The 13444-nt window shown below is 52.7% G+C and overlaps 5 protein-coding genes across 5 annotated transcripts; 3 read left to right on the forward strand and 2 right to left on the reverse strand.

Annotated features, from left to right (window-relative positions):
- Window positions 1-627: 627 nt before the first annotated feature.
- HMPREF1120_01614 (uncharacterized protein) lies at window positions 628-2682 on the forward strand (the record flags this gene model as incomplete). The annotated part of the gene is made up of 3 exons (XM_009155634.1): window positions 628-1244; window positions 1296-2570; window positions 2625-2682. 3 exons carry the CDS (start codon window positions 628-630, stop codon window positions 2680-2682), a joined length of 1950 nt encoding a protein of 649 aa, XP_009153882.1.
- A 636-nt stretch (window positions 2683-3318) lies between these two features.
- Window positions 3319-3549, forward strand: HMPREF1120_01615 (uncharacterized protein; the record flags this gene model as incomplete). The annotated part of the gene is made up of 1 exon (XM_009155635.1): window positions 3319-3549. One exon carries the CDS (start codon window positions 3319-3321, stop codon window positions 3547-3549), a length of 231 nt encoding a protein of 76 aa, XP_009153883.1.
- Window positions 3550-4144: 595 nt separating this feature from the next.
- HMPREF1120_01616 (uncharacterized protein) lies at window positions 4145-8079 on the forward strand (the record flags this gene model as incomplete). Its single annotated transcript, XM_009155636.1, has 2 exons — window positions 4145-4204; window positions 4252-8079. The coding sequence occupies 2 exons, from the start codon at window positions 4145-4147 to the stop codon at window positions 8077-8079; spliced, it is 3888 nt and encodes a 1295-aa protein (XP_009153884.1).
- Window positions 8080-8296: 217 nt separating this feature from the next.
- HMPREF1120_01617 (uncharacterized protein) lies at window positions 8297-9145 on the reverse strand (the record flags this gene model as incomplete). Its single annotated transcript, XM_009155637.1, has 1 exon — window positions 8297-9145. One exon carries the CDS (start codon window positions 9143-9145, stop codon window positions 8297-8299), a length of 849 nt encoding a protein of 282 aa, XP_009153885.1.
- A 1131-nt stretch (window positions 9146-10276) lies between these two features.
- HMPREF1120_01618 (pyruvate dehydrogenase kinase) lies at window positions 10277-11685 on the reverse strand (the record flags this gene model as incomplete). Its single annotated transcript, XM_009155638.1, has 3 exons — window positions 10277-10340; window positions 10415-11513; window positions 11571-11685. The coding sequence occupies 3 exons, from the start codon at window positions 11683-11685 to the stop codon at window positions 10277-10279; spliced, it is 1278 nt and encodes a 425-aa protein (XP_009153886.1).
- Window positions 11686-13444: the final 1759 nt, after the last annotated feature.

The raw sequence follows: 13444 nt of genomic DNA on the forward strand, positions 1-13444 counted from the left end.
ACTCCTTGCCAGTTGCCAGCAGATCACGAACCTGAATCTGCATCTGCATCTCGAAACTCAACTTTCCAACACCAACACCAACAAACACAATCCAGCATGTTCGTTGCCCTGCCATTTACGTTCTTTATCCGTTGCTCACCCTGAGGCAAAGAGGCTTCCACTCGTTCATCCACTTACTTCGCATACACCATTCTCGCCGGCCATTTTCACCGTTTCTCCTGGTCTCCATTCGCCGGCAAAAAGCTCTCTCTTCACTGCCGGCCAGAAAGGAGTCGAGTTGCCTTGCGGCCTCAGCTACTACGAATACACCCAGTTCTCACAATAAGTCACGTCTCCAACCAGCTTCGCTTCTTTCCATACTCTTCATCGAAGTCAGCCTCGGTGGCATGCAGCGAGTCCTCGCCTGACTGACGCTGCTTATTCCTCCGTCCCGCAACCTCCCGTCAGCCATCTTCATACCGCACCTCTTTTTTCCTGGTCTTTGTATCTCGAATCAATTGAATACAACCATCCAGCAAATTTCTGGCTTGGTGGCGGATCTCCTCGCCGAAAAATCACGGTTGTCAACGACGGGTCACGCGAATTGGCGATCGATCTCTCTGACGACGGGGCGATCGCCATACCATAATGTCGTCCCAAAGCAATAGCAGCAGCTCCTCGTCGCCGCGAGTACCACCACACATCCGCCTGAACTCGGGACAAGAGAACATTCTCAACAGCGATGCAAATGGGTCGTCGAGGACGCTCGTCCCTACAACCTCTAGACCCTCGACAGCTAAATCACAACTACAGAATGTCTACGCATCTGACGTTCCGCGAGACTCTGCGGAGAGATTACTACCACCTTCGCAAAGCCGACCGAACCGCTTTCGAGACGATCAATCTCCGCTGAGATCGCCTGCTCTTTCGAGTTTCTCGTCCCGACGTTCGAGTTGGGAATCTGATCGCAGCGGGTTCGAAAACCCTTTTCGGGATTCAAGTCAGTCGAGGCCCGGTTCAAGAGCTGGCAGCGATGACAATGATGTCAACACTCAGACTGTCTCTGAAAAGTATAACATTCTTCCATCCGCCGGACTGCTTCTATTTCCCGAAGACGTCGAGAAAGACGACTATTTGCACAACCCCGATCCAAACGGCGAGCCACGTGACTGTGACATTTTCAACAAGCGAGGCATTATCAACATTGGTGGCCTGGCCCTGCTTACGATAGGGATATTAGTCCTGTTTATAGGCTATCCAGTATTGTGCGTTTCCTTGTTCCGCTGACTTTTGCCGCGTACTGACAACTTTCACAGAACCTTTGTGCAAAAGATCACCAACACCGCCGACCCCTGCAAGGACAATATCGGGTGCATCACCACGGACAAGATCGCGTTACTCAAGAACATTCGGACCGGGCTTATTGACCCCAACACTCCTGCATCGGCCAAAACGAAAACAGACTACCATGGCAATACCTGGAACCTGGTCTTTTCGGATGAGTTCTCAACCCCAGGACGAACCTTTTATGACGGCGACGACCCTTACTGGACTGCCGCGGATATCTGGTATGGTGTGACTAAGGACTTGGAATGGTATGATCCGGATGCCGCTACCACAAATGATGGTGTGCTGGAGTTGCGGTTCGACGCTTTTCAAAACCATGGTCTCAACTACCGCTCGGGCATGCTCCAATCATGGAATCAAATGTGCTTTAAAGGTGGCAGGCTGGAGGCTAGCATATCCCTTCCCGGCCGCGGAGATACGGTCGGTTTCTGGCCTGGCTTTTGGTCGATGGGCAACCTAGGACGGCCTGGTTATGCATCGACTACGGATGGGCTCTGGCCATATTCCTATGCCGATGTGTGTGACGCTGGTATCACAGCCAACCAAAGCTCACCGGACGGCATAAACTATCTGCCTGGAATGCGTCTACCAGCCTGTACCTGTGCTGGGGAGGATCACCCCTCTCCAGGCAAGTCGCGCTCAGCCCCCGAAATTGATGTACTCGAAGCCAGTGTGGCGCCGTTCGATGCAGCGGGCAACCAAATTGGCGTGGTATCACAGTCTTTCCAGGTGGCTCCGTTTGATGTTTGGTATCAGCCAAACTATGAGTTTGTGGAGGTCTTTGATTTCACAGTCACGCAGATGAACACCTACAAAGGTGGCCCGTTTCAGCAGGCAGTGTCAGGGCTGTCGAATCTGAACAATCAATGGTACGATGGTAACGCGTATCAGACGTACGCCTTCGAATACACGCCAGGCGCCGAGGGAGACATCACCTGGTTTGTCGGATCGGATCCTGTTTGGCGGCTTCAGGGCCAAGCGCTTGGACCGAATGGCAATGTTGCTCAACGGGTTATCCCAGAAGAACCGATGTCGGTCATTGTCAATTTTGGCATGTCTCCGGGTTTCTCTGCTCTCAACTTGACCGGATTGGCTCCACTTATGCCGGCCATCATGAGGGTGGACTATATCCGTATCTACCAAGATGATGATGGCGAAATGACCTGCGATCCCGAGGGTTATCCCACCACCAATTACATCAGCAACCATTACAACGCCTATCATAATCCGAACATCACCAGCTGGTAAGTTGTCCTGTCTCGGAGGTTGTTTGATCAGGAACTAACATGACTTTGCAGGTCCAACACTGGCCACTCGTGGCCCAAGAACAGCCTGGTGGACAATTGTAAAACCTAATCCATAATATCCGGGCTGCGTGTCGAGCTCCCCTATCTACTGGAGTGTACAGATGTTTGTTGGTTCTTCAAATTAGCGGCATGGCAACAGCACCCTGGCGTCGAATTGAATTTGGGAAACGGATTTGGTGGGACATGGAGTACCTGGTTTGGGACGGGCCCTTGTTTATTGCTTTTGGATTTTGTCAAACCTTATGACCAAGAAGGGAATCACGACTTTTCCCGGTGTATTCGGCGAACGACTCAACGTGAAGGAGCGGCGGGACTTCTAGCGGCAGGCAGAATAGATGTCGCGCCAAAAGGAATCGGAACCGGAAACGCATTTTGCCACAAGTCTTGATCATGAGGGAAGAATCAAGGCGGTGTCCACTTTGGACTGAGCAGACCGGCTTGCGAGCGGCCATTAAGTATTTATATGGTGACATGCCAATAAACAAGATTGATACCATTATGTCGTCCAGATTGTGTATACGGCGTCTCATGCCCAGTTCACCTGGTACAGTATTCATGTCACGTGTCGGCGGGTTTGCCCCTATTGAACAATACTAGTAAGCAACCCATCAAGATGCGATGACACCTTTGTCGTACAACTACTTCTATTACCCCCACAGGTAAGAAGCATTCCGCCTGCACAGTCATGTTCAATATCACCAGAGTCACAGGTGGCCCTTCTAAGGACGCCACGAGGGTTGAACCCAGTAGGGAACGGGAGGACACGCCTAAGAAAGAACCGGAGGAAGAGGATTATTCTGAAAGGCAGAGACGAGAACGAGCCCAGGCCATACTCAACAACTATCAGCTATTGATGGAGTATGCAGTGGCCAACGGAAGAGTAAGTCAGGTCGATTCCAGAAGGACGCTGTATTGATTTTGCAGTCGATTCCGCAGACACGAACATACTTCCGCAAGGTGGCCCTGGGCATGAAAGCAGATCCGATTATAAAGTATTGGTTTAGTGACGTGGCTTGAACTGCTGTGAAACAGTAAGAAGATGGCCTAATGAATCAAGGCTCCTACACCTGAAGATGTCCACGTTCCATCTGTCATACACAACAGGAGACCCATGGCACCTAGGCACATGGCTTCTGTTTGGCGACACCGTCACAGTGAAATGTTAACCACCTGGCGAGGATAGTGGTTGATATGCGCGAGGCTCTGATATTCAGATTAGAAGATAACGTGCACCGTCGAGCATGACAGCACCAATGTCGCTATCTACAAGATCCTCCGGGAGAACAAATGTGACCATGGCCAACTTCAGACGGTGTTGGATTTTTGTCCTGGGCGCAGCCTTGCCTGGCCGGATGCACGTGACGAGGCTGAAAGCGGACAAAGGCGGTGAAGGATAATTTATTCTGCCGGGACAAAATTACTTGCCAGCGCAAGTTGAACTCGACTTTTGCAGAGACAAAGAGTTGTAACAAGTCAGACTTACGGCGCACCAGATGTTGTTGCCCGTCAAGATGTCGTTGGAGGAGAAGTTGGCCAAGATAAAGTCACCTAATCTCCAGAGTCAACAACATGTACGTTCCTGCCAACGTCGGAAAAGACTCTCTTCTAACCGTTCCAGACTGCGGTCGTCTTGTCTTCTATTGAAGAAACCCTCCACGAACAGAAAACGAAATGTACCGCCACCGCGTATTTCGCTGCCCTCCTGGCATTGTTGAAGCAATGCTCCGCTGCGGACGGAAATGGTAGCGACAATGAGGTGGTAGTGTCCACTGTATACCTGCTCGATATTGTCACCTCCCACGTCCCGCAAGCCCTCCTTCGATCGCAATTCAGTACTCTCTTATCCTTCCTCGCGCCCTATCTAGACTCGTCTGTGACAAATGCACCTCTCATACGGTCCGCCATTGGTTGTCTGGAGTCTTTGTTGATCGCTCAGGATTCGGCGGCATGGAGTCTCCCGCAAAATCAAACAAGTCCTCGACAGGCAGTCCTGGCTCTTCTGGCGTTGGCGATTGACTCAAGGCCAAAAATAAGAAAGCGGGCGCAGGCAGCTTTGACGAATATCTTGAAGAACCCTCCGCCAGGCCCTGCGATCGACCATCCGGCAGCGGAACTGTGTGCGGTCGCGGCTCAGAACAACCTCAAAAATGCCATCGATGCTGTGACCCGAGCACGACGCCACAAGGGCAGGGGTGATGAAAGCCTCGAACCCGCCGTCATCCATGCACTTCAACTCACCAAGACGCTTGCTATGGCTTCTGGTGGGTGGCCGAGCAAGAAGATCGAATCACTATGCGAATTATTGCTGTCCATCTCGCGGTCACGGAATGACTACCTGGTGATAAGTGCCTTTGAAGTCTTCGAGGTGATTTTCGAAGGCATGCAGGATGAAGTGTCGTCTTCAAAGTTACCACGGCTGCTTGATGCCATTGTCGAGCTGAAGCCTGCCCAAAACGATTCACAGTTGTTGCCGCCTTGGATTGCCATTTTATCAAGGGGTTATGGCACATTCGCTGTGGTGGAGCCCGAAGAGACATTTGCAAAGCTACCGGAGCTTTTCGATTTAGTAGCGTCCTTCTTGACGAGTCCATCTCCCAACATCAGAGTGTCCGCGGCGGAATGCCTCAAGTCATTCTTCGCCAATTGTATTCCGGATAGTGTCATCGCGGAGCCATCGGTCTATGATGAGAAAATACTCGAACAAATCGCCGCCAAGGCCCTTGGCCTCCTATCGATCAAGTACCAGACGGCATGGATGGAGGTCTTCGGCACTCTTTCCGCCTTATTCGATGCTCTGAGATGGCGTGGCGACCCGTTTCTGCTCGGTATTGTCAAGGCGATCGGTGAACTACGAAGCAATGATGGCTTCCAGGGCAAGAAAGAAGCCGACGAGGTACTCGGTCATGCCGTCCGCAATCTAGGCCCTGGCGCGGTCTTGACTGTGCTCCCACATAATCTCATCAAACCCCAGCCAGGCCAACCAGGACGGGCATGGCTGCTACCACTGTTACGTGATCACGTATCTAATACCAATCTCGGGCACTTCAAGAGCGAGCTGGTCCCTCTCAGTGAAGCCATGTATCAACGCATTATCGACCACGGCAACGCCGAGAAGACGATGGACATCAAGATCTACGAGACTGTGGTTCAACAGGTTTGGGCCACTCTGCCTGGTTATTGTGATCTTCCGCTGGACTTACCGACTGCCTTTGACCAAGCATTCGCCGAACTGCTGTCAAATCTGCTGTACAAGCAGACAGAACTACGTCCAGACGTATGCCGAGGGCTGCAGAATCTGGTGGAGTCCAATCAAGCGCTCCTAGCCTCAGACCTGCCTGATGATGTCCTTTTGCTGGAACGAAGACTTTCCCGGTCAGATGCAGAGAAGAGCCTTCAGCACCTGGCTCAGTTTGCCGCTAACCTTCTGGCTGTGTTGTTCAACGTCTACAGTCAAACGCTCCCACAGACGCGAGCGTACATACTGCAATGCATCAACAGTTATCTCAGCATTACGCCGGAGAAGGATTTGGTTGACACCTTTCAGAGAGTGTCAGCCATGCTGAACGATGCTTTGCCGAAGCCAGATCAGCAACCGCCCAAGAAAGAGCCGAATCAGGCCTCAGCCAACAAACTCCCACCCACGTCTCACACCTTGCTCGATCTAGTCATAGCACTCTCCGTTCACCTTCCCCGATCAACGTTTGCCGACCTCTTCGCCATTTCATCTAACATCTTGACCAACCCAGCAATACTCAAGTCCGATCCGCAGCTCATTAAGAAAGCCTACAAACTGATACCCAGGCTAGCCACGTCAAAAACAGGGGCGGAGGCGCTTACAGCTCGGAACGACGAACTGCAACAGCTGATTCTGCGGACGTCTGAGTCCACTCCCGTTCCTGCGCGGCGTGACCGCATCGTCGCCATCGAGACGCTCATCTCGTTCCTTCCCGTGACAGACCTGCACTTCATTCCCAGCATTCTCAGCGAGGTGGTGCTGGCTTGTAAGGAGAGCAATGAAAAGGCGCGGACTGCAGGTTTCGACCTTCTCATTGCCGTGACGAACAAGATCTCCGACCCGTCTAATCCGCCGGGCACGGTAATCCGCAATCGACTGGTCCCTCACATGCCCGACGACTCGCCCGATGCTCCCGCCAACCTGGAAGAGGTCTTCACAATGGTCAGTGCCGGATTGGCAGGTGTGGCTCCGCACATGGTTGCTGCCAGCATCATAGCTCTCAGCCGCCTGCTGTTTGAATACCATAGGCAACTGAGCGATAAGACAAAAGAGGAGCTCGTCGACACAGTCACAATGTTCTTGCAATCAAACAACCGAGAGATTGTACGCGCCGTACTTGGGTTTGTGAAGGTCATGGTGGTTGTTCTTCCGAACGAGATGTTGGAACCGAGGATGTCGACTATAGTCCCCGGTCTGATGGTCTGGAGTAAGGAGAACAAGGGCCGTTTGAGGGCCAAAGTCAAGGGCATTTTGGATCGATGCTTGAGACGGTTTGACGCTGCCAAGGTCGAAAGCTGGGTCGGCGGCGATGATCGAAAGATGGTTGTGAACATCCGAAAACGACGGGAACGCGCCCGGCGCAAGAAGAAGGGCACTGATGCGGATGAAGATGACGAAGATGCGGAACAGCAGCCGTCTGGCAGCAAAAAATATGACAATGAGTTTGATGAGGCTGTCTACGGGTCAGAAGACGACGACTCGGAGATCGAAGGTGGTGACGGAAGTGACTCTGATGGAGACGACACCATGTCCGGCGTTGCGTTCAAGAAGAATGCGGGTGCGGCTAAGAGGCGCAATCAGCAATATATCCGCCAGGAGGACGAGGACGACGAGCCTCTCGACCTGCTGGACCCGAGGAGTATGGCAAGCATTTCGACCAGAAAGCTTGGGCGATTGCGGCACGAGCAAGCATCAGCAGCAGGCAAGAAGACAAAGGCCAAGGTCAATGAGGACGGCAAGCTCGTTTTCGGCGGACAAGATGATGACGATGACGTGGACGTGGACGTGGACATGTCTGGCTCCGGCGCCGCTGAACAGGGCCAAGACAGTTCCATCAACGCGTACCTCGATGCCGTGTCAGGGGCGGATGCAGTCCGTCGTGGCCAGAAGGGTCGCCTTAAAGTCAAATCGGGCATGCAGAAGAAAGCGAAGCAAGATGCCCGGCAGCGCGATAAGGATGAGATGGATCTCGATGTCGAAGAGGCCAGAGAAGTGGCAAGACAGATCATGCAGGGCTCCGGGTCGACCAGTCCTGGTGCCAAGAAGAGAGACCCCAAGAATCAGCGACGAGGGCTGGGTGTGGAAAAGAACCGGAGTGGCAATGCATCGACCAAACAGAGCCGACCCCAGTTCCGCGGTGGAAGTGGCGTCTCGAAACGGGGGAAAGGCCCAAATGTGCGATTCGCATCGAGAAGAGGCGGGAGGCGATGAAAAGAAGATGTTGGACATTGACATCGTACCTTTTTACCACGCCGTACGAGAATACTAGACTGGGATTGATGGCGGCACTGGCTGTGCAATGAAACGCGCTGGAAATAATGCGATGTTCAAGGTTTTCTACTGGTCTAAGTATGACATGACATGACAAGGCTATAGTACATGATTGCTTTGCTTTGCTTTTTTCCGCTCTTCTCTTCGTTGTCTCCTCTCATCTCATGTCACACATTTGCGGTGCCTGTTGCTTTTCTTGTTTCTTCTCTGTCTGCGATGCCTGTGGTGTTTCTTCAGAAGTCTGCAGTAGCGATGGCTGTGGTTGTTGCGTTTCCATCTGCAGAGCCTGCTGAGTCTCCGGATGCAGCGGCAGTGCCTCCTGTCGTGGAGTCTCTTCTTTGTTCTCTGTTTGCAATACCTGTGGTGTCTCTGTCTGCAGTGGCTGTGGCAGTGCCTGTTGTTGCGTTTCTTCCATCTTTATTGCCTGTTCCGTCTCTTCCATCATTTTTCTTTCGTTTTTCTCTTCCCTTTTCCTTTCTTCTTCCAACCTCTCCTTCCTCCGTCTCGCCGCCTCGTTTCGAATCCTACTCAGCCTCTCCTTCCTCCCCTGTTTGAGTCGTCGCTGCAACCTCCTCTTCGACACTCCCAGCCCATGAAACGCAATCTGCTTTCTAAGGGGCTCCCTGCGCACCGGATTCCTCGGCGACAACAACATCTCCACAGTCTCTTGAGCCAATTTCGGCGGCCGTCCCAAATGGCCACCATTGGCTTGGACCAAAGGTCGCGTTCGTCGGTACGCCGCGGTCCCCAATTCCTCGCGCTTCTTCAGCAAGTAACACGCCGTCGAAACGGATATGTTGAGGCGGCGGCTCAATGACCTCAGGGACTCGTCCTCGGGTCGTCGGTCGTAGGCCGTGTAGAAGCGCGTGCGGCGGATCGTGTCCCATTCTTCGCCGGGGCGGCGGGAGCCTTCGGTTTGTAAGGGTTTGACGTTTTGGATGGTTTGGTAGGGGTGTGTGCTGGGTCGGTTTGGGTCTCGGTTTGAAGAGCGTGTGCTTGGAGCCATGTTGATCGAGGTCGATACCTAAGGTATGTACCAACCCAGACAGGTAGCTAGGGGTGTTGTGGAGGGTAGACGGGAGATATCTGTTGAATACTAGTAGATGGTTGATTCTGGATCTGATTGACCCAAATGGAATTGAAGTTGGTATTGCAGTTGGTGTACTCTTTGTTATATTGTGTCTTCAAAAAGATGTACTACTTGTATGTTAGTAGATGGTAAGGAGTATCCACATCCACAGACGCGATGCTCTCTACCCCGGGGGAACTTGAAGCAGGTGTATGCATAGTAGGCTTGTGTTCCTGTTGACATCATTCTTCCAAGGGGTGTCGCGTCGAGGAATCCGGGGTATGGCGTGTTCCGTTGCGCGAAAAACTATGGCATCAATGGCGGGATCCATCTGAGAGCATCACTGCCAACGTGCCACCAGAAATGAATTGGGTACCTTTTACACAGTATATCCGATGTGACCGGCATGTACCATGTCCAGCGCGTAGCTCCAGGGTATCGTACCTACTTAGGAGCGATGTACATGCGTGGTGTTCGAGATGGATATGTTAGTCGGGAAAACTTGAGCACCTACACATACTGTACTGTTATATCCCTCTTGCTCGACATACCTAAGATAGTTCAAGTATTTCCCCTAACATAACAGTATCTCCCCTTCCCATATAGCCAGAAATCATACTGCACAGGACTCTTGTTCGCTCTTTTTCTCTCTTGTTCTTTCTCCCGTTTTCTTTCCCTTCTCTTCTTTTTCTGCCTTCCCCGGTATCGCTCCCTCCAAGCTTTTCGTGTCATGTCACGAAATTTCTTACAAGGCCTGCCTCAGAATCCCCAAGGGAAGGGACCCGAAGTAGCCACATATTAGCCCATGTTGCCCAGGGTTCACTCTAGCCATTCACTGGCACCGCCGGGCTGCACAACATTGGGCTCTTCGTTAATCATACTCTCGGCGTCGCCGACCTGTTTCCTTTCCGAGACCCCTCGGTCTCGTAACCGTGAACGCACCGCAGCCAAGCGTCCATGGCTGAAGCCCGTGCTTTGAAACGAGCTACCGCTGCTACCACTGCTCACCGTCAATCCTTGGGACCTGTTGCTGCTGCTGTTGCTTCCGCCCCTCATGACTGCTGATTGTTATTGTAGAGGTTCCGACGACGAAGAAAGCCGGTTGAGGTGGAGGTACACGTCGGTTCCGTATCTGCAGGCAAGGCGGGAACTGTTAGCAGGCCAACCAACACCCGTAAATATCACGAGACAAAATTAGGCACTCACCCCTCCATCGAAATCAACTTTAAATCTCCACCGAAGTATCGTGCATATAACCGTGAAATGGGTAGCCCGTACCCGAATCCGGCCATGGGCGCCTTGAAATCGCTCGCATTAAATCCAGGATCCAGCTCTGGCGTGGTATCGACAGTAGTGTACATGTAGGTCCAAACAAGCGGAATGGCGGAACGCGGAATGCCGCCTCCCTCATCGCTGATTTTGATGGTGATGTCTTCTTTGCCTTCGGCGACAATCACCTTGGTCACAGGGAATTCCTCCTTTTCTGCGCCATGGGTCTCGACCACCGCTCGAAGGGAGTTCTTCAAGGTTTCAAACAGCATGTGCGACAGATGGCCCGGAACATACATAAATGTCAAGTTGGGGGGACAGAACAGCTGGACTTTGGGTGCGTCGAATAGGCCGTAGTGGTCCTCGCAGACAAATCGCGCGTTCTCGATCGCCTCCTCCGCAAGTTCCTTGACGTTCGTCTTGGTGCAGATGATGCCGACGTAGTTTGGATGTCGATGCGTGCTCTGCTCGGTGAGTGCGATGTGCTGCCCAATAAGCATACGAATGCCGATACGTGACATGTAGAATCGATCGAGGAAGGACTGGATGGAAGAATCGATCTGCATGCGCTGTTGTTTGCGCTTCCACTCGTTGATTCCCTGCGCCACCGTGGTCACCACTGGATCGTGTCTTCTCTTGATGATTTCGAGCATGCGGGCAAATTTCCGGTTATAATCCGCCAGCACCGGAGGCCATTCCTTGCCATCGTCCAAAGGGGCAAAGTAACGACGGGTGTTCAGTCCACTTCTGCCGTTGCCATTATCATCGGATCGAAGGCTGGGGTTCCGGGTGGTGGAAGCGAGTTTGTTGGCGGGTTTCTTGGGAGGGCCGAGAAGACGTTTTCGAGTTTCCGAATCCAACTCCGGCCGCGGCAATGTCGTGATTTCTTCAAATGACTGGGCATACCAGTCTCTTACTTTTTTTATCGAGGTCATCTCGTTGAGTCCATCTGGTAGCTTGCCCAACTCCTCCACTCTGTGGGCAAGACGCACGGGGAGCTCTTCGGAAAGGAACTGAGAGGCGCGAAAGAGCGTGCCTAAGCAGCAGAAGCACAGTCAGTGACGAACAACTTAGCATCAACTATACAACTCACCTGTCGACGGTTTCTCTCCAAACTGCACCATCTGGCGGAGGCTGACTCCGGTGGGAGGGAAGCTGGCATAATGAGAGATGGTTTGCATCAACTTCTCCGTCGGCCGCCACGACATCTTGACTTGGGTATTCAGGCCTTGCGGCCTGGATCACTCGAGAGGAACAATTCGAATGGAAGGTCACGGAGTCGAGTCGAGGACAGGAACGCGGTGACTTGAATTGCTTTGCGATTCAAGAAGGGATCGTGTGATGTCCGATGTTCCCCGAGTTCGTTCGAGTCAATATGTTTGGTGTTCAAGTTGCCGAGGCCGGGAATGACGCAGACCTACGAGGTCAAGATGGCGACTGCGGCCACCGGGGTGTGAATGTCCAGAGCTCGAAGAGAGCATTCGACCAAAGAATGGAAGTACTAGAGACACAAAGACAAGGCTCGTTCTGGCTGCCAGGCTGAGTCTGGATGGATGACTGTGCGGGCACAAGTCAGGATGCTGCAAGTGGTCGGCAGCGAAAGAATCCAAGGACGCAGGTGACTCGGCCGTTTGGCGTGAGGTTTAGTGGGCAGCGGAGTGCGGGCAGCACCAACTACAACTGTACAATTAGGTGTCGGCTTAACTGCGACGGGGGTTGCTGCTAGGCGGCGACTAGGCATAAAGTAGCTAGTGGACTAAGGGAACGCACCCGTAAGACGCTGTGCCGCCGCCCCCGCCATCCTTCTCCGGGGTGCTAGCACCTTTTAACAATTGCGTAGAGCCTGCTAAAACCAGTTCTCCTGCTTCTCCTCGTAGCGTCTTGCAGTGTCCCTCCACTGAAATTGCCCTCCATCGACCTGTCTTTACCCTCCTCGAGTTCATCTCCTTCTCCGGCGCACGTTCGGCTGTGGGGAGATCAATGCCAACTCGCCTCAAGCACTTCAAGCCGGTCTTCTTCTGCACCTGATTGTGGAGAGCCCCTCGGGCTTGATTGGTTCTGGTCTCGGCCACAAGGGCTTCTCTCCATCAAACCTTCAAGCGGCCGCCATGGCACCCTCTCTGCTCCGTCTGTGCGAAGAGCCCGCTTCAGCAGCCTGTGACTGTCTCGTGCTCTCAAACTTTGTCGGGCATCGACCCTGCCACAAGGAGCTTACCGTCGTCAGAAGAGAGCCTCTTCTTCCAGCCGCATCTGCACAATTTGCTATCCTACCAGTAGTAGTCAAGTCCTCTCACTTCAGTCTCCTTGTTCCTCAGCGTTTTCTTCGAGACGCCGTGTGCAACTGTGGCGAGTCTGCCCTGCAAGACCGCACTGTGTCCGGGGTTCTACTGTGGCTCTCGGACGGCCCCAGACAAGATGCGGATAAGCTCGGCCCAGGAGTCCGCTTATATTTCGGTTTCCATTGCCCTCGGGATTTCTCGGCTGAGGCTGAACGCCCGTTGTCAACTCTTCAGGTCACGCCGCTGAAGAGAATAGGGGTACCAGAGCTTGGAGGGGTCTGAATCCCGCTCAGCGCACAGGCTGTGTCCTCTGTGTCTGGGGAAGTTCTTATGATTGCGTATGAGCTGGCAGTAACACTGCGTGCTTGCGAGGTTTTTGTTGTGTTGGAACGGAAGTACTGACCGTGCAGCAATGGGCTACCTACAGTAGGTAGTCTCTCGTCCATGTTGGTGTATACGCCTCCTTTAGAAGAGTGTAGGTATGCGAAGCTGCGAAGGATGCGGTCCTGGTGAGTGCAATACCATGAGAGAAATTCTTCTCAGTATCAAAAGATAAGTGTGAAAGGCTAGGTGAAATGTCGTCTCCAAGAGCTGCCTGGTTTGTTGGTCAACAATACACTCCCATTGCACTCATGCCTTTCCATCATTCCAGTCCTAGTTGTGATTGTTCTGCACTGTTAGCCGTTTT

This window comes from Exophiala dermatitidis, assembly GCF_000230625.1.
Source record: "Exophiala dermatitidis NIH/UT8656 unplaced genomic scaffold supercont1.2, whole genome shotgun sequence".
Taxonomy (NCBI): domain Eukaryota; kingdom Fungi; phylum Ascomycota; class Eurotiomycetes; order Chaetothyriales; family Herpotrichiellaceae; genus Exophiala; species Exophiala dermatitidis.